Source organism: Aphanomyces invadans, assembly GCF_000520115.1.
Source record: "Aphanomyces invadans strain NJM9701 unplaced genomic scaffold supercont1.69, whole genome shotgun sequence".
In the NCBI taxonomy this organism is placed as follows: Eukaryota; Oomycota; class Saprolegniomycetes; order Saprolegniales; family Verrucalvaceae; genus Aphanomyces; species Aphanomyces invadans.
In genome coordinates this window covers 65026-74391 of record NW_008580214.1, presented here as the reverse complement: position 1 = coordinate 74391, position 9366 = coordinate 65026, and the positions used below count along the sequence as shown (strand labels likewise).

Below are 9366 nucleotides of genomic sequence, written 5' to 3'. Positions count from 1 at the left end.
CGGGGCTTCCAGTCCTTGCCAGCATCATCCAGCAAAATGCTAAGAATCTGTTGCTGCTCCACTTGCTGCGACGGAGTCAAGGACACCCGCTTGGCCAGAGGGGCCGATGCAGGCGCCGCCTTGGACACCTGGCTTTGCTTGGGCGATGCATTTTCTTGCTTTTGGGGACCACCATTTTTCTGTTGCGTCTGTTTTTGTGGTTGGACGGGTTGCACGGCCGCCTTGGCCGGCGACGGGGCAGCCTTGGCAGGTTGCGCTCTTTGTTGCTGGGGAGCTTGTTGGACAGCCTTTTGGGTTTGCTTGGCAGCGGACTTGGCGGGCATGGTCGAAAGCAAACAGATTCAAGAATGAACACCACCCACTGAACGTACTCAACAACACGCACGCCTGTATTTTTAGCCTTCCGGTGCACCCGGACAACGCCGCCTTTCAACACTTACCGGGCGAGACTGCCAATCGAAACGGGCCGCTCGGCTGCTGCCAGATCGCCACGCGCGTGCGATGGATACCTGTAGCTTAATGATGGCGTCGGCACCAGGAGTGGTGGCGCAGGCGTTGTGAACTGGCGGGGGCTGCTTGGGTGCCGCGGGAAATTCCTGTCGTTTGGATGTCTCGTCCGGATCGTCAGAAATCTCGGGAGCACTCGTCGGTTCGGCGAGGTGGCTGCGTGATTAGTGATTGTAGGACTGTGTGTGGTTTCATTGGTGGTGGGATATCGACGGTGTTGGAGTGCGAACAGAGGGAGACTCGGTTGTTGGCTTGGTAGGTGCAAATATCGAAGTAGCTGCCTCTGTTGGAGCGACGGAGTGGATCGATGTTGACTAATGTTTTGTCGTGGGCGGAAGCCTTCGGGATTTCTCCATGTCCCGGGCATCCGCGCGGAATAAAGAGTTTGCCCCTAGTCTAGAGTGAAGTCTATACTGTTGTGAGACCAGTCATTCCAGTGGTGGTAAGAACCATTCTTGTACTATCAGAAATGTCCTACGTCGATGTGATGTGGGTGTTTTGCTCGTCAGCCATCAGCAATCGTCCTCTGGCCAAGCGAGTGTCCTTGACTCCGTCGCAGCAAGTGGAGCAGCAACAGATTGTTTGCATTTTGCTCGATGATGCTGGCAAGGACTGGAAGCCCCGCGACAAAAGTACTCCCGTCGTTGTCGCCTGCAATTAGTTTGACCGTCGCATTGTCGCGTCCAAGCAACAAGTTCAAACACCAGTCTCAACAACGCTCCCATGTCAACCCCCAACATTCTTACTTACAACCCTTCCGGGTATGTTGTGGTAGGTGGGTCGCGCATGGACAAAAGTGGGCAATGTGTGCAAACGGGACAGGCATACTTGGCAGTACTGGCCAAACATGTAAGAAATCGTGCATCCGTGATGCAGCCAACGGCGGTGAAGCGCGACGAGCTTGATGCGACGATTCCAAGTATTGTGCGCATGCCGTAGGAACACCCTTGAAGTGTCCCCGCCTTCCCGCCGCGCAACCTTTGGCTTATCGTAGCAATTCCACAGGTTCCATTTCGGGATAGCACTTCAAAACGACTAAATGTGCTGTTGCCTGCAGTGGTGTCCCAGTAGCGATGGCATTCACCTAATTTTAGATCGATGAACTATTCGGTCGACGTGTGGTCGGCTGCCGGATTGCCTCGGGAGGATGTGCCAGAGGTCGACGACGACCCAGGGGATTTGCCGCAGCAGCCCCGGCCTCCTGTTTCTCAACTTCTCCAACAGTTTGACCTGTTGGCATTGTTGGCGTCGCCGCGCCAAGCAACCCCTCCTGTCCAAGCTCCCGTCGCCGTTCGCGCACGCTTTTCGTTCATTGAGAACCGATACGGCACCCGAAGCACCCTTCCGAAAAGAGCATCCAAACAAACCGTGGACCGCCTCGCCAATCCCATCCACGGATTCACGTCAACACTTAACGCTCTCCCGCCCGACGTCAGGAAGCGGCGGCAGCAGGGCGAATTGAGTTTGGCCACTACTCATCCAGGAAGATCCTTGAATCAACCACCCGACCGGAAAGCTGTCCCCAAGAAGCACCAAGTGAGCGTCGTCGACCGCCTCAGTAAGCCGACCTTTGTTCGCCCCAAGCTCAAACTGCGGCCGAATCCAAATGGTGTTGTGCTTCCACCGCTTCTGAAGTCCAAAGGAAAGACTTCGAATCCAACTGCAAAAGCCAACAGCTCTCGCATCATCACGAACCAATCGTCTGATAAACCCTCTCGACCAGCAAAGGCGAAGCAATCGACTCTGCCCGCGGCCATGTCGGCACACTGCAAAAACGACAGTGGCGGCGGGTTCTTCCTCACGCAAATGGACGAGATCAAGCTCTGTACGCCAGCCACGCAACCAGGCATTGCATGTCTCATCTTCTTGTTCTTTAGCGCGGCCAGTCAAGATGACAAAACCCGTCAAAGGGTCGTCTGGTAAAGCGCCGCCCAAGTTAAAGTCGAACAAGATCGCCCCCACAGGTCCCGCACGCGCTCAGATCAAACCAGGTTCCCATCGAATACATCGCAAACCATAGTGAGTCGTCCAAGCTAGCAAAATGAACTTGCCGCGTTGAGATGTGAATTGATTACTTGTCCGCTTGCACTTGGACATAAGCCCACTCTAGCCACGGTACAAGCGCTTCCAAATCCGCAGTCTCGACCGTCGCGCCGCACCAAATGCGCAGCCCGGCTGGTGCATCCTTGTAGCTTCCAATGTCGACCGCGACGTGGTGTTGCTCGAGCAACTGCGTCATGCGCTTGAGCTGGTCCTTGGACGTGTCGTGAAGCACGAGACAAACAGACGTCGTCGACCGTGTCGCTGGGTCGATCGCGAGGAAGTCGACCCAGTGCTTGTTCTTCTCCACAAACGCATCAATTACGTTAAAGTTGGCGGTGGCTTTGGCGACGAGGCCCGCCATGCCGCCTTGGGCGGTGGCCCACTCGAGCGCGTTCACGTAATCTTCGACGCACAGCATGGACGGGGTGTTGATCGTGCTGCCTTGGAAAATCTCCATCATGATTTCGTGTTTTTGATTCTTGAGGCGAAAGATCTTGGGCATCGGGCGGTTCGTCGGGTGGAACGTCGACAAGCGATCCAGCGCGCGCGGCGACAGGATGAGCATCCCATGGGCTCCCTCGCCACCTAAACATGCGTCAAGATCGCAATCCACGACATGATTGCAGTGTACCAAGCACTTTTTGCCAGCTGAACGTGCACACGTCGATCTTGTGCCACGGAATGTCCATCGCAAACGCGGCCGACGTCGCGTCGTTCAGGACGAGGCCGGTTCGGTCGTCGGCGATCCAGTCGACGTTGGGCACACGAACGCCACTCGTCGTCCCGTTCCACGTAAAGCATACGTCGTGGTCCTTGTTGACTCGAGTCAAGTCGGGCAGCGACCCGTACGGCGCCGAGATTTCTCGGACGTTGTCAAGCTGGAGCTGCTTCGTTGCGTCTTCGAACCAGCCCTTGCCAAACGCGTCCCAGTACACCATGTCCACTGGCTTGGGGCCGAGGAGGTTCCACATGGCCATTTCGAACGCCCCCGTATCGGACGCTGGAACGATCCCACACACGTAGTCCGCCGGAAGCTGCAGGACTTGCTTTGTCTTCACGATGGCCTCATGCAAAATTCCCTTTCCCAGCGCCGATCGATGGCTGCGGCCAAGAGCACGGCTTGGAAGCTTATGCAAGGCATACTCTGGGTGCTTTTTGCACGGTCCCGATCCAAAGTTCATCGATTGGGGCTTCACCTTTGGTACGTTGTCGGTCGCGTTGCTAGTGGACGCATGGCTCGACAACTGGCGCTTCAGCGGCATGTCCAGCAAGTTGACCAAACGCACATTGGACAGCTCGTCGACTTGGGCAAGCGCCGCCAGCGCGTCTTCCGAAGGCACTTCATCCAAATTCAGCACCCCGAGTGCATACGCATCCGTGCGGCCGAGCCCAAACGCTCCAATGTTGATGGCATGCGACGCAAGCACTTGGGTCACGGAAGCCAAGACACCAGGACGGTCGTTGTTGTTGAAGAAGACCATGCACCCACTCAAGACCGCGTCCAAGCTGAGCGCGTTGTACTGGACAAGGCGCAGTTGGCTCTTCATGAAGACCGTACCGGTGAGTGACCGCGTGCTGCCATCGTCGAGGTGGCACGTCACTTGCACCAGGTTCGAATAACTGCTGTTGTCTACGTCTTCCTGGTTGTGTTCGACGAGACCGATGCCGCGCGACTGCAGGATTGCCACTGCGTCGTCTCCAATTTCCTGCTCGAGCAAGTGGCGCGAGAGGCCGTGGCATACCGCGTGGAGGAGCTGCTCCTTGACGTCCTTGCCTTGCGCAACAACTGTAATCTTTTTGATGCGCTGCGGCCCGAGCAGTTGCGCGTGCAAGCTTCCGAGTTTTTCCGCCAGCACATAGTACGGCGGTTGGACCGACTGCCCGAGGAGGTCCAAGTTGGGCGCGTTCAGGACGTTCTCAAACTTGGTTTGACGCAGAGCGTGGTGAAGTTGCGTCGCAATCTTTCTAGACACACGTTCCTGGGCCTCGGTCGTGTTGGCTCCGATGTGCGGTGTCGTCGCGACCTTTGGGTGCGAGTACAGCGCGTGGTTGGATGGGACCATGTCCAGCGCAACGCCGCTGACTTTGCCTACGGTGGAGTCATGAGGCACGGAATTTGGACGAGGCTAGAGTACCGCTGTCCAGAGCGTGAAGGAGCGCGTCGGGGTCCATCAGTTGGTGCCGCGACGTGTTGACGATGTGCACGCCGTCTTTGCAGCGCTGCAGGCGATCAGCATTCAGGAGGTTCCTGGTCGTGGGAGTATAGGGACAGTGCAGTGTGATGAAGTCACTGCGCGCGCAGAGATCCTCGAGCGTCACGGGCTCGATTTCCGACGCTTTGGCCGCTGCATCCGACACAAGTGGATCGTACCCAAGCACGTTCATCCCGAAGGCCTGGCATCGCTTGGCCACTTCTGACCCGACGCGGCCGAGCCCAACGATACCCACGGTCTTCCCATGTACACCCGAGATGATAGAGTGGTTGAATGAGGTAAGTAGACCCATGGTGAACTCGGCGGCCGACACGTTGTTCCCAACAGGCGTGTTCATGACAAGGATGCTCTTCTTCGTTGCAGTCACAACGTCGATGTTGTCCACGCCGGTGCCTGCACGGCCGATGACACGGAGGTTTTCAGCTGCGTCAAGGACTTGGCGATCGACCTGCGTGCACGAGCGCACGATGAGGCCATCGTAGGCAGGTACGGCAGCGACGAGTTGAGTATGCGACAGCGCAGTCGTGTCCACGATGTAGCCTTGGCTGCGGAGAAAGTCGACCCCAGAGGGGTGTATCGGGTCCGTACACAGGATGCGAGGGGGCTTGGACGACATGTTGACCGCGTTCGGTGCTCGCGCGACCAGCGCCGACGGCCGACGCAGCACACCAAAACGCAGCACACCAAATCGCCACATCTGGAAACAAATGCAAATGTCCACAAGAAAATCCGTCAGGAACGCCAAGATACACTTCGAACTTCGGTTGTGTCGCGAAAACATCGCTGAATAAACTCACAAGTTCGAGATGCCCTCCTTTTTAGTAATACTATTCGGATCGTTTTGGGCGGGAACGGCCAGTGGGAGGTGACAACGAGATCTCCATCAAGGCTGTGTCTCGCAACGGCGGCCAAATGTTACGTGACTTGGCAGCACAATCTGGCATTCCTAAGACAGCAATCATTCGCCACAGGTACAATTCCATGATGCCTCATATGCGAAAGTTGCAACATTGGGGATTTGACTTTTGTTAATTTTTCATTGTGATCCTCTTGTCCTCGAGTTTGCTCAAGTGCACCTGAATGGTTGGTGAATTGTCAAGAATATGTTGGTTCGGCAAGACAGTGAACGACGGAATGGTTAGACATTGTGGTCCTCGAAGGATTTCAGAATACTGGGGAATGCCTGGCCTGGAAGTTCGAACTACGCTTCCATATTCAGAAATTGTACAGTAGTTGCTTGACTAGGCAATTATTTTTGTAGCACGTCGCCATTGACATGATAAGCTGACCTTGTTTACTCATGATGTGCCATAGATGTTCAGATTACGTATTGGTGTACGAGATGAGCACTTCAATTTAAACGTTTGATACAGTGACGCAATGGTCTTGTGCAATGGCTGGAGAAAGGGGTTTGGCCTCGCTTCCGGGCAGTGTCAAACTTTTTATTTTTTTTTTATTTTTTTGAAATTTCAGAAGTTTGGATACAAAATTACAAATTGTGATAGTCAAAAGGAGGAAAAAGAGATGTATGGATGCCAAGTTCCTTGTTGACATGTAGCAGGGTAGAAGTCTGAAGGAGCTGCAGAACTTGCTGCTTAAATGCTAAATGCCACAGCGCAAGACTATTTGGAGGTCGCTGTGTCGATTTTACCGTCAAAAATTCATGAATGCGTGGCGACCTAAATTTTTAAAAATGCACAAAGGAAGAATAATATCACTAGCCAATTACATTGCTTTATTCATCACCACTTCCTGGTCAAGTTGAATAGACTTCCAACCAATGTGATATAGATAACGTCAGGAAGGTTTATAGAACAATCTCAACAAGCATATTCACATCTCAATGCGAAAATTTCACATCTAATGCGACTTACTGGCCATACACCATGTTCTCAAATCGCCTTCTCGACATTGCATTGGCAGAACAAACCTCACGAACCACCAACGCCTGGGTGATACGAGGCAGGTACTCAAGGGCAGCTCCTTCCAATGACGCCATCCTACGCTCCAGGGATGTAATGTTGTCGCCGCGGCCGAGCATTTGAGCGGCGCTTTGTGAGTGTAACCCTTAATGCGGGGATTGAAATCGCTGAAACTGCTCACGATAGAGTTAAGCATGGGCGGGTACGGACAAAAGGGACGAAAGCATCATGTCACGTTCGTGAACTCGTACCTCAGTCAGCAAACGACGGGCGTATTGTCAAAACTATGACAACACGCTTCCTTCCGCCCATGCTCGCTTTCCGTCACGGCTTGGTAAAATGTTCCACAAAGCTGGCATTCTCCATCTTGATGCTGCCGCGTTTAAGTCGGAAGCAAACAAGACCGATTGCAACGGATACTGCGCATCGGCTTGCAAATTGGCGCCGCGTGATTGCAGCTGGAGTACCGACCTTTCAGCGTCCATGATATCTGTTGCAATACAATTGTAGTTGGTTTCGTAAAAGTTTACGATAAAGTCGCCATCTTGCAGATGATCATGGAGTTCAAATTTCAATTGTCATCACATATGTCGTTGTTACAGGTGACAGGCTCGATGCGCACTTAATTTATCATGCAATGCTCTCCGACTACATAGCAGCTGATGGTTTGAATCCACATTAATGTACATAGAATATCAGTTGTCACAAACTCTTGCATTTCGTTCAAAAAAGTGTATCGACAGTTTTTGTTTACATAACGCTCCAAGGCGGCTATGATTTCCGGCGTCATCGTGACCTGGGAGGTACGGAATCCGCCGCCGCGGTTTGGTGGTTGTTCGTGGAGCACCAGGTCGTTGCAAGAGATATAATGGGAACGACAGAATGCAACGCCCACCGAAGAAGTTTGTGACTTACCTAGAATATTATCCAATCAATTTCAGCATCATCTTACCGCAATATCATTGCCCGAATTTTTATGCTCGTGCCCCGAAACCTCGAAACCCCGGGATTTTGAAGTGGTGCACAAAAAAATATGAGGCGCTCACCCTATCCAATTTCAACGAAGCTCAAGGCTATCAGTCTCCTAGTGACGATGTCTGGTCGCGTTGTTGCTCATGTCTTTGATGCACATCGCCGCACCATACGAATATAATGCAAAATCTGCGAGATGAGCTCTTGTCGTACGATGGCGACAAGAAACGCAGGAAGACCGAGCCAGGTGGCCGATGCAAAGCACTTCCCGATCCACCAAGCTTTGTCGAGTTTACAATGAATATTAGAGAAAACGAGCGTGAACGCTGATCACATGGATCAAGCTAAATCAGCGAGAATGGCGGATATCCTACCTGGTGACAAAGAAGACGACAGCATCCATCGCCTCGCTCCTCAAACCTCTTCAACGATTTTGATCTCGCCACCTATTTTGTCGTCAACGGCTTACGAAGAGTAAGCTCAACCAAACCGTGCTGACAAAAGTCCATGGAATTTCGAAAGGAATTTCACCTTGACTACCGCCTTTACGACAAAGATAGGGTATTCAACGTCGACGAAACGGGGGTATACTACAACGTACGTACCTCCCAGCTTCATTTGGACTGTTCGTGGCGGCAGTTCCAAGATTTCCACCGGCGAAAAGTACTCAATGGGTATGACCGCGGTGTTTACAGCAAAAGCAGATGGTGAGAAGTTGCCTCTACAGGGAACGACGGAATGCAAGGCCTACTTCTTTCTTCGACTTCAACATCTTTTTTCGTTTGATCGGCCAGCTGACTACGAAGTACAAATTCGGTGCGGCCACTGATTGCAAAGGAAGTAGTATTTTTATTCCGGTGTACTCATCAATCTTTAAAATTTGAAGTTAATAATATTGTGCAAACTCCACACTCTCCCGAAGTAGCGGTTTTGCGTGGATTGTAGCGGGTCATTCATTGACACGGTGGCCAAATTGGTTGGAAGTCAAAATCGAAGTCACTGATTGCTGAGTTCGAGTATAAGCGTAAGCGTTTGACGCGGTGGCGCAGTGGATTAGCGCGACGGCATTACATCAATTGAGGAAGGGGTCCGGGTTCAAGTCCCGGGCAGTGTCAAACTTTTTATTATTATTTCAATTATTCAAACAATTCAATACAAAAAGAAAGTAAAATGACTTGGCATGAAAAAAATTGACAAAATTAAATTTGGCTCAACTGCTGGCGAGGAATGGCCTTGTCGAAACTGGCTCGGATCACGTCAGCCGGCACCATATTCCAAGCTGCAATCGCTCGCTTGATCAATGCCATTCTCTTCTGCTTCGCGGTGAAAGAAAGTGGATCCTCATCGTCACCCTCAATCATTTCCTCGTAGAGCCAAAGCTCTCGCATATGGCGCTTGAATGGGGCCATAACGCCAACGTCGAGCGGCTGACAGAAAGACGTTGCATTCGGTGGAAGCGGACAAAGGTGCGATCCCAACTCCTCTTGGACAATTCTGTACGACTCTTCCGAAACATGAGACTCAAAGTTGTCAGGATGAGGACCGAAGCTTCCTCGATGTGGTCGTGAAGGTCATTACTCAGGTAGGACTTCCACACCGTCGCGTCCATCCATGCCTTCTCTTGAACTGCGTAGACGTGTCCAGATGGAAGCGTTGGCACCTCGTGAGTTTCGATACGACCACCAGGCTTTCCTTTCATGATGAACATG

The 9366-nt window shown here is 52.4% G+C and overlaps 3 protein-coding genes and 1 pseudogene across 4 annotated transcripts in view; 2 read left to right on the top strand and 2 right to left on the bottom strand.

Annotated features, from left to right (window-relative positions):
- H310_14426 (hypothetical protein) overlaps nucleotides 1-323 on the bottom strand; it is a gene marked incomplete at its 5' end in the record, with an annotated part of 2418 nt that extends 2095 nt beyond the window's left edge. Inside the window, one exon of the mRNA XM_008882281.1 lies at nucleotides 63-323. Coding sequence (XP_008880503.1) covers nucleotides 63-323 — 261 coding nt within the window. The remainder of the gene's footprint in view (nucleotides 1-62) is intronic.
- Nucleotides 324-1605: 1282 nt separating this feature from the next.
- H310_14425 (hypothetical protein) lies at nucleotides 1606-2430 on the top strand (the record flags this gene model as incomplete). The annotated part of the gene is made up of 1 exon (XM_008882280.1): nucleotides 1606-2430. One exon carries the CDS (start codon nucleotides 1606-1608, stop codon nucleotides 2428-2430), a length of 825 nt encoding a protein of 274 aa, XP_008880502.1.
- H310_14424 (phosphoserine aminotransferase) lies at nucleotides 2334-5476 on the bottom strand. The gene is made up of 3 exons (XM_008882279.1): nucleotides 4686-5476; nucleotides 3182-4639; nucleotides 2334-3135 (listed from the first exon to the last, which is right to left on the bottom strand). Exons 1-3 carry the CDS (start codon nucleotides 5458-5460, stop codon nucleotides 2579-2581), a joined length of 2790 nt encoding a protein of 929 aa, XP_008880501.1. The 5' UTR covers nucleotides 5461-5476; the 3' UTR covers nucleotides 2334-2578.
- A 3215-nt stretch (nucleotides 5477-8691) lies between these two features.
- On the top strand, nucleotides 8692-8772 carry H310_14423 (annotated as a pseudogene). The gene has a single exon. The product of its transcript is annotated as a tRNA-OTHER (tRNA).
- The last annotated feature ends 594 nt before the right edge of the window (nucleotides 8773-9366 follow it).